This window comes from Strix aluco, chromosome 1, assembly GCF_031877795.1.
Source record: "Strix aluco isolate bStrAlu1 chromosome 1, bStrAlu1.hap1, whole genome shotgun sequence".
Lineage (NCBI taxonomy): Eukaryota > Metazoa > Chordata > Aves > Strigiformes > Strigidae > Strix > Strix aluco.
The window spans coordinates 108,409,642-108,429,574 of NC_133931.1; the positions used below are offsets into that span (position 1 = coordinate 108,409,642).

The 19,933-nt window shown below is 41.5% G+C and overlaps 1 protein-coding gene across 5 annotated transcripts in view; it reads left to right on the plus strand.

Moving 5' to 3' along the window:
- The window catches only part of CRHR2 (corticotropin releasing hormone receptor 2), a 158,983-nt gene that overhangs the window by 85,539 nt on the left and 53,511 nt on the right, over positions 1 to 19,933 (plus strand). For 3 of the 5 annotated variants that reach the window (XM_074848598.1, XM_074848609.1, XM_074848636.1), the window contains 2 exons: positions 877 to 962; positions 7,407 to 7,513. In XM_074848598.1, the coding sequence (XP_074704699.1) occupies positions 877 to 962; positions 7,407 to 7,513 (193 nt within the window). Of the gene's footprint in view, positions 1 to 876; positions 963 to 7,406; positions 7,514 to 19,366; positions 19,493 to 19,933 lie in introns of those variants that run through there. The other 2 variants (XM_074848619.1, XM_074848626.1) reach the window with 2 other exon arrangements.

A 19,933-nucleotide genomic window follows, 5' to 3' on the forward strand; every position in this document is an offset into this window, starting at 1 on the left:
AGGAAGGTAGTTTGTACAGCAAAACTGCCTAGTTTTCTCTGTGAGTTCCCTGGGATGAAGAGGAGTGCTTGCCAGAAATTGAGCTCCCTTCCTTGCTCCAATATTACTACACCCAGTTCGCAGAGCTCCCCAGGGTGACATTGTGATTGGACATGAAACCTGTCTGCTTCAGTAAAGTAATCTGTGATTTTCACTTACATTCTGGGAGAACCGGCACCTTGGAAAAAGATCAGAAGTGGTTTCTTTTTCACACTCCTAACCTAGGTGTATGCATTTCTGAAATACGTTCAGAGACATTCCCCAGCCTGCCTGCCCCGGGGTTGGGGTATGTGGTTATCTTGCTCCTTTTTCAGGTTCTTTGCAGGAGTTTTACCAATAGCGTTGTTGCACAGAAGGACTAGAAAATCCATATCTCCAAGTATGTTTCTTCTAGTTTACTGTGGGATAAATAAGAGGGGAGTACAGCAATAAGTTTACCATACACATACCATTCTCCTAGATGGAACACGAAAGACCTAAACCTTTCTGCCTTTTTTAAAAACATCATTTAACTGCTTCTTAAAAGGCTATACTAACATTAAGCTTTCTCTTGCAACATTCTTCTCATGCCTTTGCTGTCTTCTGAACCCATATGCTGTAAGAAAACATTATCAGTAAGTATCTTTAAATACTTGTTGTCTCTAGATGTGTTTATGTCCTTTATTTCTCATCTCCTCTCCTCAGCAGGCTGTTGTAGTCCTTACAAAGGTGGGATAAGTTGATTTTCTTTGTGAATAATCTGTTCTGTTAACCTTTTCTTAAATCTGTGAAATTGGAAGACTGTTTACAAAGTCCAGGACAGAGTGTTCATCTCTCTTTTATTTTGGTCTGTACCAGGAAATGCCTACAGAGAATGCCTGGGCAATGGGACATGGGCTTCCAAGATAAACTACTCTCAGTGCGAACCTATTCTGGATGACAAGGTCTGTATTTTTGTCTTCATTCTTCTTAGTGACATTTCTCGGCATATATGAATGCAAAGCTAAGTTTAAGGTTAACATGCTAATTTGGAACTTCTGAGACAGATTCCATTTCTGTCTCTGCAACAAGTCCTCCCTGTAAATTCAGGCAAATCACTTATCCTCTTTCCGTATCTGCTACTCACATGGTTTTTAAAAAAGGATGCTTTATTACACTCTGTCCCTGATGATGTATGTTTATGCAGGTCCTTCCTAGATTTGTTCAGAGCCTACAGCTGCTACAGTAAATGTTAGTAATAATAACAGTAAGGCCAAAAGCTTCTTTGGAACTGAAAAATAAGCTTTCACCAGCTGATTCCACCCTGTACCTCTCAGTTCTGAGGTCAGAGAGGCCATCAACAACTGACCTTTCCAGATCTCAATGTCATTTTTCCTTCAACAAATATGTAAACGGGCAGCAACATAAAAATACATTAAAAAAAAGCCTCGGGTCCTGTCTGTCTTTAAAAGACTGAGAAAATCCTGCGTTATACAGGAGTTTGCAGAAGGAAATTAGCATGTAGGGTTAAGCTTCTTCAGAAAGGCTGCAAGCGATTATGCAAAGTGCTTTTCTTGTCAAATGTCTCAGCTTTTCTTGGAGGCATCATAGACATTCATCCTCACACAGTTTAAACCTTCAAGGCTTTCATGCCATGTTCTCTTTCTTTTCCTCCTGTTTTGAGTGTTGTGGTGGGACAGAGCACACATCCGTTTTGTGTTGTTTCTCTGCCAGGGGTGACTTTCCCCTCTAAGAACCGAAGTGGAGTGCAGCAGCTCAGGCCTGTTAATGTTTTGAGGTCCATTCCACTCACTCTGTCATTGGAGTTGAGCTGTGCCATTTCCAAACAGGGAGAAGGAAGACAAGGTCTCACCTGCTGAGGGCTGCTTGCAGAGCTGATCTGGATTTAGTACTCAGGAACTGTCTGGACTAGTGCTGTACCCAAAACAGTCATGATGTGCTTTGGCTGTGGCCCAGCATCCATCCAGTAAGATCCATGTTGTTGCTGAATGTGCACTTTGACAATTGAATCAGAAAACAGATAACTACACACCAGCTGCTGAGGAGGGCCTACTCTTACCCACTGGCTAGATAATTTGGTGGTAGCCCACCACCCCACCACCCCCACCCACCACCCCCACCACCACCCCCCACAGCTCCATTTGCTAGAGGCTTCTAGAAAGTAAGAAAAAATGTACCAGTACGTGACTGCCATCCAGAGGGACTGATATACATTCAAGGTGGTCTAGCAAAGTGGAGAGGCTTCCGTGGAAATTTAAGTCTGATCTAAGTCGGGACCACCCCAGTGCAGCCCCTTCTTTCATTTCTTTCCCCCTGGGTCTTTTTTTGGATGAATCAGTTCCCTAAACTGTCTTACTGCATTATTGCAGGAGTGCTAGGGGCAGCACAAGCAAGGGGAGTAAAAGCATGGCTAGGGTTGAGGGGCACAGCAGACCATGGTAGCAGACCATTTCTGAGTGAAATGGATTTGCACTTCTGTGAAACTACCCTCTTAAAAATGAGCAACAGAGGGGGTGTCTAGCAGCCAGTGCTGATTTAGAGAATGGGGAACAGAGATGGGCAAAGACTTGAAATCTTTGATGTGGTTTAGCTGATATGGGAAACCTGAGCTGATAGTAGCAGTCTGCTGTACCAGCTCAGGAAAATGCTGCTGCATTTTAATTACACTCTTTATGTGTTTGTCTGCATGACTTGAACAGTTGCTATCTCTGCACAAGCAAATACAGAGGAGTTTTATTTGAAGAGTCTGGAGAAGTGTTGTGACTAGAGGACAGGATTATTTCCTTTACTCTGTTTTTGCTTTTAAAAACTTTGCCGCTATGGTGATAGCTTAAAACTTCTTAAATAGCATGTTCCTTAAACAGATGAAAGTGCAGATGTTCCCCCTCCCTTGTTTGCAAAAGCTTAAAACCTCATTTATTAGATCTTTAAAGATTTGCAACAAGCTTTGCAAATATTAATATTTGTGAATATTTTTGAAATCTCTACATAATGCTCAGTGTTACAGATGAATACTTGGGTTGCTTTGTGATCTCAAAAAAAAAAAAAAAAGAAAAATCCCCATGGATTTCCCTAATCCTCCATTTTGATTAAAGGTGAGATGCAAGCACACATGTGGGTCTATTGTTATTTATTGACTGATCCTAGCAGATGCTAAGCATCAGCCAGGAGGTACACCCTGTGTTTTGTGTTTTTGTTTTAATACAGAAAACAACACTACTTTCAAGCTTGGCCACTCACAGCCAAGAGTGCTAAAGAATTACATGGTTTGACTTCAAATGTAGTGATTGATACATGGGACAGGGACAGGGCTTTTCAAGATCAACCCCATGTCCTGTGCTACATGCTTTATGACAGAGTGTTGGTAATGTAGCAAGGGAAATTTTAGGTTTTTTCAGCTGTGGGTCAATCTTAGGGCAGCATAAGCTCCTGTAACACACATTCACTTGATTACATTAATACATCATTGCTTTATTTGTGGTCAAGACCTGTGGCAGTAGCTGAGAAAAGTGAGCTTTGCTCCTAGATTCCCACTTTGGCTGGGATCTAGTTGCCTGCATGTAGTTAGTTATGTGGTGTAGTTTAAAATGCCCCAGTGTGACTCCATGCATCTGGCAGATGTGACACAGGCCTTCTGGAATACCTGTTCTTCAGAAGCAGCAATTGGAGGTCAGTCACCAGGACCAACTAGGCAGTACAGAGTCTCCTGAGTGCACCTCAAGGGACACTAGATGCCTCTGTGTGTGTAACTTCTAGCCCTTGCTTGAGATACTGGTTCAGATGTTGAGTAGATACCCAAATGTAGGTGTCCTAACATCAGACTGAATCCCATCCTCTGAACGATCAATTAGCTCCTTCTCCGGGCACAGGAATCAGGTACAGAAATAATTTTGATCCAGCTGGCTGTTTGATGGCATGTGTGACAAATGGAAAGCCTACAAGCACCTGTGTCCAAGGGACCTTTACTGCATCTGGCACAAATCTGTGGTCCTGTTAGAAGACAAATGAGAGTCTCGGGCAGCAAAAAATACATCTTAGCCTCCAAAAAGAGCTATAAATTAGGAACTTTGGTCTTGACTATATGGCCTAAGGCAGCTGGATATGAATTTGGTTCTGCTAATGTTTTGAGGTGGCTTCAAGCTGTGCAGCTGAGTTAGCACCATGTTGGACTTAAGTTAATTTATCCTGCTAGGAGCACAGTCACGTTAGCCACAGCTACCCAGCTTCCAGCTGGCTCAAAACAGGAAAGCAGTGAATCCAGAGGCATCTTGGATGACAAAGATACTTCCCAGTTGTTTCTGAAAGTCTTTGGAGAGGAGATATGGTGTCTTTAAACTGTACAGGTGTTGAGATCATCCTGGCAACAGGAATAAATCTAAAGTGACTTAACTGGGAATGCAGTGCAGAGCCTCACGGGAAGACATGTGCTGTAAACACTGGCAGGACCTGTCAGGAAGTTCAGTTAGAGGGAGAAGTGTTGTTATCTGGAGAGCTAAGACTGTTGTTATTAGGTGGTTATTAGTTCAAATCATTAGCTGATTTGGTTTGGACAGGTTAGCAGTCACATCCTAGCTAAAGCAAAGGGAAAAGTCCTCCAGAGAGAGTGACTCCACTATTAGCCTGAAAACTGGCTGCAGGGAGCCCAGGGTACCTTAGGTTTGCAAAGCTGGTACAGGAAAAGACATAAAGCTGTGATTACTCAGTTTAGCTGGTAGAAGCTGGCTGGAAGAAAATTCTGCACAGTCTTATGTAACATGATTGTCATGCATAAGGTACAGCATGGAAAAGGACTCCAGTGATGTGACCTGATGTGGTTTGGAGAGCAAGGCTAGCAGTGTCCAGACCATCTCCTTTTCTATCTCTTCTCTAATGTAACAACCCTCCTTCTAAGCCTGAATAGGATTTAAATCTGCATTTTAGTGAAGTGAAACTGTTACCATAAAAGCTGGCAGAGGAATATTGGGTAACTCATGGAAGCAGAGGAATACTGGGTAACTCTATGGAAGCAGAAGAATATTGGGTAGCAGTAGAAGGTTGTTACCATTTTAAATGTATCAGTCTTCAAGAGGGTGAGACAGAAAAGAGTTATGCAAGTATTTTACATGAACTGAGCTTTGGCCAACACATGACTGATTCTGGGCACGTGTTTTTCAGCCCTGAAGGTGTTGTCTCCAATTCTACCAGAGATGCAGATTGCATGTAGGCTGGTAGAAAGTGATCTTGCCACCCTGTCAGCTTATTTTTCATAGGTACTGAGGCAGTCTTGTTTCTATGATACTTGAATTTGCCTTCAGGAAACCTTAATACTGTCAGCAACAGAGAAAATAAAAGTTATGCCTGTTTTTCCTTCAGTGTCAGTGCGTCAAAGAGGAGATTAATTCTGGTTTTCTTCCAGTTAATTTTCCCATGTTTTGAACCATACCTGCATAAAACTTGAGTGAAGTTTGAATAGGGGCTATGAGCCAAAGGAGGGAGCTGAAAGGGTCAGATTCAAAGAGCAGGATCCTTGGCCTGGGAGAAACATTGTCATCATTCATAAGATTTCTAGCACTACATGAGCAATTCTGGATGATGCTCTTAGTCACATGGTTTAGTTTTAGGTAGTCCTGTGAGAAGCAGGGAGTTGGACTCTATGATCCTTACAGGTCCCTTCCAACTTGACATATTCTATGATTCTGTGAATTAAGCAGGGAAGTAAATAAGCAAGGCAGTTTGCCAGGACACTAGCTGAACAGTACAAAATTGCATTTCAGGTAGGCACATTAGATCAAGTGTGTTTTTCTTCCCTTTTAGGTGTACCTCTGACTTAAGGATAAATAAAACTCGGTGTGGAATTCAGATCTTGTAGGTTTGGTGGTTTGGTTTTTTTTCTCCTCAAGGCTATTCAGAAAATGGGCCTGTGCATGGAGAAGTTTATTTTAGGGGATTTTATAATAGACTTAAAAATACCTTACATGGTTGAGTTCTGTCCAGAAACAGCACATTACTCCATGTGCTGAAGATAGAGGCAGGTTTCATCATGAAAATGATTCCAAGAGTGCTTGCTCACTCTCTGGCAAAGTACTGGAAGATGCTATCTTCACGGAACAATGGAACAGATTAACTACAGCTGCTGGTTGTAGTTTCATCCAAACATTCATTCACTGATAAATTCCTTTGACTGGAATACAATGTTAAGGGAAATTGTTAGAAAAAAATGAAACAAAGGAAGTTCAACCAAAATTAGAAAACTCATGCCATTTGTAGGATTTTACTTTTATATTTTTATCACAAGGGAGGAAATTTAGGTGGTTAGTTTTCAAAGGTCTCATTCTTCTGAAGGAGGACATCATCCCAAAGTGGGTAAAGATCTGCTTAACCTGAAAAGAAACACATGACAAAAATACTAAATAAATAATTTTTTTTTCAGGGGGAATTTATTGTTTAAGTAGCAAACCTCTGTCAATTTTTAACCAGCTTCAGTATTTATCTGAATAGTGTTTTTCTACTTCTTCCTATCCATCAGACAAAGAGAGACGATGCTTCTCTTTTCTCTGAAGCCAGCAGCAGCCCACCAATAAAGAATGTTCAATTACTTCAAGGTCAAATTTTGGTCACATCACTAAATTCACTGGTTTAGGTGGAAGCACTTTTGTACTTAATTTTTGGTTTACAAGATCAAGAACCTGCCAATAATCTCCCCAGCATCCTAGGAAATAGACACTAATACATTAAGTTTCACTTCATACTTGGGTTGCTGCTAAAAACAAGAGGATCTCTGGTTCATCAGGCTCTCTCAAAACTGAAAGGACACCACCAAATTCCAGTTCATTCAGTTCTAACCTCAATTTGAAAATAAGGACCATAGTTTGCAAGGAATGTACCTCAGAGAAAAATCTGCCTGTATGGAAAGGGTTTATTATTTATTCTTACTGACAACTGATTCATTTTTGTATTAAAACCAAACCATTTGAGTAGAAAAGTAGCATAACATGGCTCATTAAGACCATGAAGTTCCCTAAAAAAATAATGTTCTATAACTTTAGAAACTGTGAGAAGATGTGTCTTTGGCAGCTTTGTCACCCTAAACTGACAAAGTTTTAAAATAACGTAATAATGAAAATAAGAAATCCTGAAGACATTGCAGAAAAAATGGGGGAGAAAACCCCCCACTTATTTGCTAAGATTTGTAAGAAACTGTAGACAAATCCCAAAATGAAATGAAACCAAGCCTGTAATTCTGTGCCTGGGCAGCATGTTTGTCTTATACATAGACATCAGCCCTGGAGCTATTCTATCATTTTAAAGTTGAGAAAAGTAATTACTGTTTCCTAAACTGATTAACTGTTCCTTAATGTCAGTGCTTAGAGAGTCATGCTGATTTAATCATGTTATCTCTTTACCTCCAGAGGAAGTATGCGCTCCATTACAAGATTGCTCTCATCATAAACTACCTGGGGCACTGTATATCAGTAGGGGCCCTTATAGTTGCCTTTATGCTTTTCTTGTGCTTGAGGTGAGTAATCTGTTTGCATGCTTCTAACTTGGTTGGGTGTGTGACACCGGGTTACTCAAGCCCTCTAATAACACTGTCCAGGTTGTGTTTGGTCTTGAAAAAAGGTCATGGCTTTTACACTCCCAGGCATGTACGTGGTTTCATTGACTGATGCTTTGGATGAGCTGTAAGGTGGCTTCTGTGTGTAGAGCCTAAAGCCTATTTATATTCAGGAAGAGAACTATACATGATTTATTGATGCAGCAAAAAATTCAGTGAGCACAGAGTGCTTCATTAAGGGAAACTGGGATTTGAGTGTGTCAAGTTGCAAGTTTTGGGGGCAGGTTTTCTTTTTTTGTAAGGCAGTGCATGGTAACACAAGGCATTTTGCATACCCTGACAGTTAATGCCCAGATCTAGACCAAAGGAGATAGAATGAAATCTTTCCATTTTGCTTTGGGTTAATTTCAATTTTTCTTCATTAAAGAACTTAGAAGTTTTCTTAAATAACAAGAGAAACATCTTTAGAGGAGCTTTATCCCCACCACTGCTCATGAATGCAAATAAATGAAACTGCACAGAAACACTTCCCTCCCCTGGTTCAGTGGTACAGAAGGTCAAATGAAAGAAAGTCTGTGAAGAAGAGTTAGAGCTACAGGCAGAAGAGAAATGGCAGGAGGGAAGGAAACTTAGTGGAAGGTAATAGGTAGATGTTCGTCAGTCATCATATGTATTGAATGTACACAGCCTGAGTCACAGGAACATATTTTAATAGGATTGGCCTGGTTGGATATTTCTGTATTATTTGTTGGATTACCTGACTGGTATTTTTGTACTATTTGAGCTGTCTTGTCTGGGACCATTCAGCCTGAACTTAGAACCAACTGCACTAAGTGCTATGCAATGATAATCCTTAAGAAAAATCTTATACTAGTAGCAGAGAAGAAACAGGTGGAGGACACCCCACACCCCCCCACACCCCCCCCAGGATTACAACATGATGATAGGCAGTGACCCAAGTGAAAGAATTACTGCTGTCCTAGAGTGGAGCATCCCTATGAAATCTTATGCTAAGTTTTCCTCTTGAGCATTCCTAACAAGGGGGTCTTTTTTATTAACAACAGGAATCTTCTTTCACCCCAGCATCTATAAGCAGAATAATCTGTGCTAGTGGGAAGAAAAAAAAAAGCTTAAAACATAACTTAAAACATTCAGTGGGAATATTTATGGTGCATCAGTTTAAACTTCCATTTCAACCTTTTTACTGTGCATATAATGCTAATTCCCATAGTGCTTGGAGACCTGAATTAATTTACACTGAATAATAAATGCAAATTATTCATTGTAACTATATTCCCTGCTTTGATGCTGAATCTCTTATAAATGCTGGAGTAAATAGCACAAAAACATTTAGATAATATGGTATCAGTGTATCCAGCTTCTAACACAGAAGTAGCCTAGCTGATCTCTTTTAAATTGTTCTTCTGTTATTTAAACTTTGACTTTAAAATTTAAATTTTGCAGTCAGCTTCAGCATTAAAAGTGACTGCAGCAGTTAAGTACTTCCCTGTACATGATGTGAATTAAGATAGTCCATCTTTTCAAATTCCCACTGTACTATGCAAAAAATATCTGATGTCTAGCCAGCATTAACGACCACGAGCTCCCTCAGTGTCTGTAGAGTTACACCTGTTTTCAAAAGTTCTAAAGATGCTCCAGTGAAGGCAGTCCAGATTCATGTTGCATTACAGATTTCCCCTACACAAATTCTAGGTTATGCACATCTTCATCACACTCACCTCTTCAAAGTGTCCCAAGAACAAATCCGTTTTGATAATTGAGTCTTATTATTTGGAGCTTTTTTCCCTGTTTTAGTTTGGATGGAAGAAGGCATCTACTAATTGGGTGCAATGAGAGAATTTTGATACTTCCTGGATAAAAAAACATTAGAAGACCTTGAAGGCTATATCTGATAGTCCCACATCTTGGCCTAAAGTAGAAATCTATCAGTTTCTTACTCCTGCCCACTTCCACCCATCTACTTCACTGCAAGAGTGCCTGCTGAGGGGGAAGATAGAGGAGACCTCTGGGAAGACTGAAGTTCTACAACTGCTCCATATTTTTATGTTTCTCACCCATCACCTGCTTGATTTTCCTTTGCTCTGTCGGTGCGGATGGAGTCCCCAAGGCAGTCCTGTCTGAAGGAGGAGCACACCTGCTGTATTGGAACATAACTGCTAGGAAGGCTGTGGGATCTCCCACACTGGAGGTTTTAAGAGCAGGTTAAATGTCTGGTTGTCTTGGCAAAGAGTGTTGCTTTGGTGATCAACTACTGAGATGGGTGTTCTGCTTTTGGAGATGAGCTTCACCGTTACTGTTGCTGCCCCAGCTCAGGTAGCTGCATTGATGGGAAGCTTAGTCCTCAGTTGTGCTGAAGTGGGAAGGGGAAAGAACTGGATCGAGTCCCTAGTCTTCCAAATCTATCCTATGTCATCTTGTCCCCAGTTCCTGTCTTCCTCAGCTCCTTATGCAACCCTCTGTCCTCCATTCACAACCCACCCTCCATGCCAGTAGAAATGTTCTACTGACCTAAACTCCAAGGAATCATACATCAAAAGATATTTTGAGGGTCAAAAATCTCAGATGTAGCAGCACGTAATGAGATCATCTGTCATCTGTGCTTCTATTGCCAGGAGACCCCAACACAACTGGGAAGGAAGGATAACTCAGCCAGGAACTCCCTTTTACTGTGAAGACCTATTCCATCCTTGTTTTCTCCAGTTCTGTCACATACAAACCAATCTTTTCTTGGCTGTGCAATTAAAAAGTTAGCCAGTAAACATTTCATTTAGCACATTAATAATAAAAAGTGAAGCCCAGCTTATGGGAGAGAGCTTGATTTTTGAGGGCACACTGTCTGAATGACAATTAGTCATTGAGATAGCTCCTAAAGATCTAAGTCAAGGATAGTTCCTCAACGTCTAAATGTAGGTGGTCTTAAAAGTGTGAGAGCCATGCTGTCTTTATAATGCAAAACAAAACAAGCACACAAACAAAAAAAAATATGCTGAGAAGGAAAAATGAGGAATTTGTGCATAAACCAAATGTGCTGTAGAACTGCATTGATCTCCAACACAGAATCTGGAGATTTGCTCAGGACACTTCACAGGGCATTGTTAAATGTATCTGTACTATTTTGAATCTCATAGTCTGTGCGTTCTCATTAATAGTAAAGGTTTGATCCATCCCTCAGGTGCACACAGGCAGTTCCTGCTGACACTGCTCTCATCGTCCCACATAATCACATTTTCACACTAGCAAAGCAGAAATTTTCCACAGGAGGAGTCCTGCTATCAGTAATACCAATCAAGCTGAAGAGGGGGGGGAAAAAAAAAGCAAAAGGATTAAAACACTTCTTTTGTTCTTTTGAATCATGTTTTTCCTTTACTGTTGCTGATAATGCAGAAACCCAAATTGCTTTGTTCCGGCTTTTTCCTTTTTAGTGTGCTGTTATACCGGCCTCTGAGGCGGAATAAGAGTCCTTTGTAAAACTCCTGACTTGTTATTAAACAATATGCTGGCAATGGCCGGCTGTGAGTGACCTGACTGGATTCAATCAGAAGATGTTTTATTTGTGCAGTAGTGACCGAAGAAGAAGTATGGGAAGACAGATATTTGGTCTGGGAAACATCTAAGTCCCTGCTGAGTTTTGAATCCAATAAAGAAGGATGGTGCTGAAAGGAAGATAAGATGAAGATTAAAAATGACATGTCCTTCTGCACAGGTTGCTAGATAAAGGCAGTTTAAAAAAAACAAACCGTCAAACATTGATGTAGCATCTTTTGTCGTTAGTATGGTGGTAACAAAAGCAAACTGAGGATTTAAGGGAAACATTGCTTTCCTGTTGCCCCTAAATTTACCTCTTTCTATTTCCCCTTTAAAATTTCTGATTTATTTTTTCTCATAGGCCTGAGTCAGTGTCCCTTTTCTTTCTTATGATTACAGCCAGATTTCCTAAATCTCACATATTTTTTCTCCCAAAAGACTGAAACATTTTTTTCTTGAAAAAACATAGTCACTTCTATTTTTTTTTTCTTTTTTTCCCCCCTAACCATCTCCCAGGGTTTAGGAGGGTCTACTTTCCTTTATCCTGCTCTGTTCCAAGCTCCTTTGAACTGCCTCTAGATCTTCAGTCTGAGATGCAGTTGGTGAGACTGCTGCATGCCTCTGTTAGTAAGAATGGAAGAGTTTGATTAAATGCTTTGTAGAAACCTGTCAGAAGAAATGTAGAGCATCCATACAGAGCAGGTTTCATAATACAAAGTGATCTGACACCTATCAGAGCCTAGATACTGAGGATATAGGAAGTGGGTAGGTGAGCTGCACAATTTGTACTGGGTTGCGCTTAAAGGTCCTGTGGTATCTGATGTTATTAGAGCAGAGCAGACTTCAGATCTAAGGCGTAGTCCCCCCATCCTCCCATACATACCTTTCTGTTGTGGAGCAAGGGGAAAAAGAGCAAGTCCCAGGACAGGCCATCAACTGAATTCATGAGGTTCTGTCAGTGCTCCATTCTCCCCTTCATCTCCTGGTTTTCCACCTAGCCTAGTTAAGTCTATTCCATCTGCCATTTAGAATAGCAGAGCCTTAAATAATGATTCGGTCACATGGCATTTTTTAATCGTAATTATTTTCGTCATAAATACTGGTAATTGCAGAGCATGTGTTCGGCTGTAGGTTTGAAGAGAGCACTCTGTCCCACCCTGTAAAAGTCCATAGTAAAGTTCTCAAAGCAAGGCAGGAATGAAAATGATAGAGCTCTGTAAATAAGCATGTGTGCAATGAGATGGTCTTCGTTGAATGCAAAACATCTGAAGTACCTGCACTGCCTGAAACCATGTGAAGTGTCTTATCTCACAAACTCAGATAAAGGACAGAAACACTTTTCCTATTGATTAACCTTAGGCCAATGTCTTTGCTTCCCACTGCCTTTACTCACCCCCCTCTCATCTCATATCTGTATGACTTGTTCTTTAGACTCTTTGTATAGAGCCTGCCTAGCACAGAAACCACAGAGGAGAGCAGAGCCCTCATGAAGTCCTGGAATAATACCAGTCATTAAAAGTGTGCCCAGAAAGCTATATTCTTAAAAGGGGAAGGTTTCATAAGCTGCATCTAAAATAGTGGTATTGTAGCCTAGCAATATGAAGGCTGGCAAGAGTATTATTGCAGCCTATAAATACATGATTGTTGGATAAACATTAGAAACTGAAGAGCTACTTACAATCAAGAACAATGTCAGTGCAAGAAGAAATGGGTATAGGCACTCTACAGATAAACTTGTGAGTGGATATTAGAGGATGATTTCCAACCCACAGAGCAGAGGGGTTCAGGAGCTATGTAATGGAGGAAGAGTTTGCCTTGGAGTTAAACTAGAGTTCAGGAATTTATGAAGGACTTTTACTGAATTACTTTCTTGACCTGAGGTTTGGAGGATCAGGAGGCCACTTCCTACTCTGTGCTTGAAATATGTTCCTACTGGTATATTTCTGTCACTGCCAAGATTTTAGCCATGAGGAGATGGATGCTAACTTGTTTAAATTCTGGTAATAGAACTGCTCTGTGCAAGATTAGACCTATGTTGACTGACTAGCTAAAACTTGTCTGTGCTCTGTTCTCTTTTTGATGATGATGGAATGGTTTGGGGAACAGTGGAACAAGCCTTGCAACTTTTCCAAGGTTTCACAGAAAGGGAAAAAGCAAAGCTTGGTCTTTACAGTTTAGATAGGAATCATGCTCAGAAGTGCAATTTACTTCAAAAAAGAACATGTCCTGAGTCATCTCTGGGAAGGAGAATCAGACATGTTTTCAAGTCTAGATGTTTAGAGCTACCCGCTACAAATGCACCTGAAGGTGTTCAAATATTAAATGGTTCAATTGCAGTTTTCATTCAAGGAATTGCACATCTACATCCCTCCACTGTAGTTGTTCAGCACCCTGCCACCTTCTCTTCTGCCTAATCTAAAAGATGAATACTGCTGCTTCACATTACTCTGTCAAATAAAACACGAGAGAGACGGAAAATCCCTGATTTGTGTCACCCCTAAAGGGAGCATGTGCACCACTGCTAGCACGTGACTGCCTCTGCGTGTTATGGACACAGCAACTTCCTTGGGGAGGTGCCAAGGTTGAATGACTAGAAACATTTCCACATGCACAGGAGCACCATGAGGCTAACGAATTTAGACCAACCACAGGAATGAATATTTGGAAGGAGCAGGCTATGGATGATCCTATATGGTCTTTCCTGAATTTCTGGCCAAAAACTGAAAAATAATGAAATATTTCACACCCTGTTTTGGTGGAAATGAGGCCAAGAAGAGTACAAACAACAGCATCAGACTTTCCTCCTTGGTTCATCCACACTGTGTCTGCAAAGGTAGAGAATTTAATAAACATTGCTAATTGCATAATTGTATTAGAAGCAAAAATCCATAACCCCTGAATTCCCTAGCTGGTCATTTAAATTAATTTTCTGTCTGATTTTTTTTTTGTATAATCCCAGAAGGGCATTATGAATTAGGACATGCTATGCACTCTTTTATTTCTCAAACAGTAGCTGTAAGCCAGATCAACCACTATCAGCTCTCAGTGTCTGACTTCTGAAGTTCTAACTCTAATTTGTGTAATCCAGCTGCAGTGGTCACTCTTCATAGAAAACATTCAGCCTTCCACAGTCTGGACTGATAACTACAGCCTGTGTCAACAGGGCAGTGTCTTAAATAAACCCCAGAGGGCTGTAGCCATATACTGTGCCCCTGCTGCGCTAAAGCTGGTTTGTTATAAAACCAGAGATGCAAGGTAGCTTCTGCTAAAAAGACACTTTACAGCCCCATTTCCTGTTCGGTTCAAAAATGACGGACATCTGACCTCCATTTAGCAAAGCAAATTAGAGCAGATTCCTAAATCTTTTTTCAACCAGTTAAACCACAAGCACATGCTGTACTAAATGAAGTCATCTGTATCTGACTTTGTCATTCCTGTGAAAATAACAGAGGAATTTTCTCCAGCGGAAGAGCTGATTGCACAGTCAAGATTGGAGCCATATTCTTAGACTGGAGTATCCAGTGACGGGGTTTCGATTAGCCCATATTTAACCACGTAGTTCTCAGGGGCAACATTTCTCTTTGTACACTGACTAGGAACAAAGCACAAGCTGATGCAGTGTCCTATAGTTATCCATACTGTTCATTGTTGGCATGCTCATGGGTAGTTTGCAGAGGGCCATTTTTGACCCGTTCACCATGCTACGCAGCCAGACAGTGCTGGGCACAAACACTGACATGAACACAGTCAGTCTGGTCCTGCCCTGGGGCTGTCCTGCCTGTAGCCCTGTTCTGTGTTGTGTTGGCTGCATCCTTCCAACCCTAGGAACATCAGTGCTTTAAGTCTTTGTGTCTAAAGCAGGCAGAATGCCCCATGTCCTGTGATTAAAAATTGGCTTGAAGGCAGGAGAAAGAAGCTTTGGAAGAGGCTTAGTGGAGCACAGATGGTTCCACAATGGGTTTATTTTTAGGGTCTATGCACATCCTAAACTCTAATGGAAGCTGCTGCTTCCCCTCTTCACCTGAGCATTTCACCCCATCCTCATAATAAAGCTGTTATTCTCTTCCAGGGTTTTGTTCTTCCATTGCAACTGCCCCTTACATTTCCTGTGGGAATATTTATATTCCCCCAGGCAACTGCCACCAAGAAGCTCATTTCCCCTGCCAACCTCTCCAGCTGCTTTTCCCATCTGTAAGCATTAGGAGTACCAGAATATATGCACTGATTGAACATGAGCACGCAGAGGAAACCATGAGGACCTCAGGGGAGGCCTCCATGTGGATGAAAGCAAATAGGCCATGACAGGCACAGAGCCTGAGAAATAACTTGCTGTTAGGTATTCTTCCCACTCAATGCCATTTATGGCTTGTCCATGGGCTTTGCCTGCCCTAGAAAAGGCTAAAGGGGAAAAATACTTTTTAAATATTGTCCATAATTTTCGTTCTTGCTTGTTCAACAGTCATGGAATGGGATGGACTCCAGGACGATGCGCTCAGATTTCTCCTGCCAACAGTTTTCAGACAGACTTTGGGACAGCAGTCTTAATTGAACATCATTATTAATGGAATACTACATGAATTAATAGAAGGTTTCCAAGCTTCTTTAATAAAGTTATCATTTGCAATTATTTCCATGCAGATGATTCAACTAATTCAGCTAGCTTTCAACCATGCTGGCGCATTATTATGATTGCTAATGTTAATGGTTTGTGTCATGCTCTGAATCAGAAAACAGTAGCTCTGCACATCCCAGAGGAAAAATACCACTGTATAGATAGAGCGAGGAAAAAACCCATGAATCAACAGAAAGGCTACTTTGAGTTTTACCAGTGCTATTTTAGAAACCCTTTTATAGAACTCTATTTCTGAATCAATGAGGCCACCTGTACAGAAAGAGTTGTTAAGATTTTCTGCCTTTTCAGATCTCAGCATTTCCCAAGTCAAAAGAATGGATTTTCTAATTCTCTGCTTCCTGTATCCAATCATACAATTAAAGTCATTTGATGGAAATAATTAGCAGAGTGTCCTTTCTCTACCAACAATCAGAAATTCTTTCTGCCCACCTCTGACACAGGCTGCAGTCAACTGCTGGAGAATTTTGCACTTTTTTTCATTTTTTGTCGTTGTTCCTAACATGAAAGCCCAGTTACGACATCTTGCACACCAAGCCCTTCAGGATGCCAGTGGTATGGTATCGAGTCAGGGAATGACATTTGGGCTTGAAACATGGTCTGTTCTAAAATCAGATAAAGAGGTCATTATGTGTAATTTCCCACCATTCATCTGGCTTTTGATTTACTAATTAGGAAGGCCAAAGAGAAGTATGTTTGCTTTCACCTTAATTGCTTCTTTGTGTCTAACCTCCTGCTGCAGAGCTGAAGCTAATGCTTTTATGGGGCTCTCTCTCTGTGCAGTGAATGGGAGGCATGTGCTCTCAGATTATCTTATCTGGCTTTGGCCAGAACTAGAGACATACTCTGTGACTCTCAACTCACTGGAACACACACATTTTTTCCTGTACCATTGTCCCCAAATTCCTGTAAATATAGAATCATAGAGTAGTTTGGGTTGGAAGGGACCTTTAAAGGCCACCTAGTCCAACCCCCCTGCAATGAGCAGGGACATCTTCAACTAGATCAGGTTGCTCAGAGCCCCGTCCAGCCTGACCTTGAATATTTCCAGGGTTAGGGCATCTACCGCCTCTCTGGGCAACTTGTTCCAGTGTTTCACCACCCTCATTGTAAAAAATTTCTTCCTTATATCTAGTCTAAATCTGCCCTCTTTTGTTTTAAAACCATTATCCCTTGTCCTATTGCATTACTCCTGTAGCCCTGCTAAAAAGTCTGTCCCGATTTTTCTTATAAGCTCCCTTTAAGTACGGAAAGGCTGCAATAAGGTCTCCCCAGAGCCTTCTCCAGGCTGAACAACCCCAACTGTCTCAGCCTTTCTTCATAGGAGAGGTGTTCCATCCCTCTGATCATTTTTGTGGTCCTCTTCTGGACCTGCTCCAGCAGGTCCATATCTTTCCTGTGCTGAGGACTCTAGAGCTGGACGCAGCACTGCAGGTGGGGTCTCATGAGAGCAGAGTAGAGGGGGAGAATCACCTCCCTCGACCTGCTGGCCACGCTTCTCTTGATGCAGCCCAGGATACGGTTGGTCTTCTGGGCTGCGAGCGCACATTGTCAGCTCACATCCGTCTTTTCATCCACCAGTACTCCCAAGTCCTATAATACATAAATATATAAATATGAATATATTTGTATATAAATATATAAATATAAAATTATATAAATATATAAATATATTTTTATATAAATATATTTATATATAAATATATAAATATAAAGCAAGGTACTTCATAACTCAGTCTCCTGTGAAAACATGCTGTCGCATGCTACACTCTTCTATCTAAAGCGTCACATCATTAGCCTTCAGGCAAGTGGCTGTACTCTGAACAATGATTCCTGGCAAAAAGACCTGCCTGCCTAACATGAGGACACCTCTGCCCAAACCAGCAGGAGAAGTGGCACAGCAGCAGGACTCTTGTGTGTCAGGCTCTCAGCAGAAACTTGCCTTGTCAGAAGCAGTCGTCTGGAGATAATTCAATAGCAGGCAAAGCACTGGTTCTTAAGAAATCATGAGGAACCAGTGAACCCTTTCACTTACAGAACCAAGATGTTTCCAGTGGCAGTATCTTTTCTCCATCCAGCTCAGAAACTGTAATTCCTTCTTTTCTCTCCTTTTCAAGGAAATCCTTTTCCTTCTGCCTGCTTCTTCCCTCAGTGTAACAGACTGCTTGCATGTGCCTGTCTGACAGTACTTTCTGTATTTCAAGGGGATATCTGAAATCTGCTGTCAGGCACAGCCAGAAGTGAAATTGCTATATGAACTGTGCTACTTCAGGAGCCCATGTTGGAGATACACTACCAACCAATCCTCCCAGCTTGCTCCCACAGCCCATGGCAGTTTCCTGCTGTCCAGTTCCAGGCTCTTTCTGTCCCTCCTCCCTGCAACTCCCAAAGGACAGGAGGGAATGTAGTTGTGAGGAAATTCCTCCTCATCCAGCCCTTGGGAGGGGACAGGCAAGCAGAGAAGAGGAACCAACATAGACAAACGTATTTTACTGTGAATAACAGCTTATCAGCTCTTCATTCTATCATGTTAGTAGAATAAGCCATGGCCTAACCCCAGTGAACATAAACCACAAAAGGAGTTCAATGACTCCTGTGAGGAATTGGGGCCACCAACAGGGTGATTTAATGTGATTAAATGTGGTCTCTGAATCAGGAATATCTTCAAACCTCTGACTGCCAGAAGCGAGGTAAGAGCAAGGGACAACTCACAGCCTACCTCCCCTGTTTCCCATTCTGTTTCCCAATTGTCTTTCACTGATCACCACTGAGGACTGAGTCACAGCCTACATGGATCATCGGTCTGACTGAATATGGAAGTTCTTATGTCTTTATGTTGTGACCGCAATCTTTTAAGTCTGTTCTGACTGAATTACTACAACCTCTTTTTTTTTTCTGTCCTTCAACCCATGCACCAGGGAAGAGTTAGTAAAAGAGTCCAGCCAAGGCCTTGACCAACACTTTGTGTCTGAAAAGGATCAGGGCAGGAAGCAAATAGGAAAAGGAAAAGGCTCTTTAATGGAAGCCCATATCATGGTGTCTTGTGATGTGCCAGCCTTCAGGCTCTCTGGGATGGTGACTTGTGCTGCTGTTCTTGTAAGTTGGGCTACACTTGCACCATTCAATCCACATCAAAGGTTGTAAAACAGGTGTAAATGGCATAAACAATGTTACCTGACGTGAAGATGAATATGAAACCTTCTATCATCTTATCTTTTAGGCTAGGGAACTTTAAATGGCTCTGTAACTCACAATTTCTTCCTAGCGATGCTGTAATCGTGTCTGAAGCAGCAGTTCAGCACACAGCCCCCTCATCTCCTATTTCCCCCCTCTCTCACATGACTCTTTGCCCTCTTGAGAAGGTAGCTCTCTGCTGTCTGTGCTCTCATTTTCCTCATTTTACTTCCACACTCTCCAAATTGTGGTATCCCCTACTGAGGTAAGAAAAAACCTAAATTCCTTAGCTTCTGACTTGTGAGGGAATACGTTCATGCCAATCACTGTGACTCTAGGAAAGTTCAATTCACTAATTTATAATACAGTTCAATGTGTTTCAAATTCTACCTCCTGCCAGTTACAATGCAATGTTAATTCCTTTGCAGTGCAGCCTGTGAGGACAGTTATTGCTGTTTCTGGAGCACAGACCTGCTTACTTTTTCACTCCACAGAGTGAAGGCAATAATTAATCAAGGAGAAAGGAACTGTGGAGCTCATTGTCATAGAAGACTGTTATGACTCTTTAACAAGTTTTCAAAAAGGAACAGGTCATTTTCATGAATAACAGGAGCATTTAAATCTAAATTAAGGCTTATAAATTTAAGCTAGCTTCCATCTCCCAAGAGCCAGGAAAAGACCTGTGGAGGACAAATTACCCCTATGAGTATTATGAGTTTCTTCCTCAGGCTTTGAGATGAGTGAGTATGACAAGGTCAGCTTTGTCCTTTCACCAAACATTAGCTGCGCTGCAGGTCTCCTATTACTCACTAGCTTTGTTGCCCAATTTGGGACATGTCCTTCATTCACTGTCCACCCCAGACTCCAGTCTGGCTACACAGATAAACTTTATGCACAGGATGATCTCCTGAGCCCAGCAGAACAGTCTCATGTGAACAGTGCCTGAAATGAAGGGACCCTCATCTCAGTCAGTATCCCTCTAGTTGCTTTACCCATGTCAAATTATGATAATAGCATTCACCAGCAGTTCC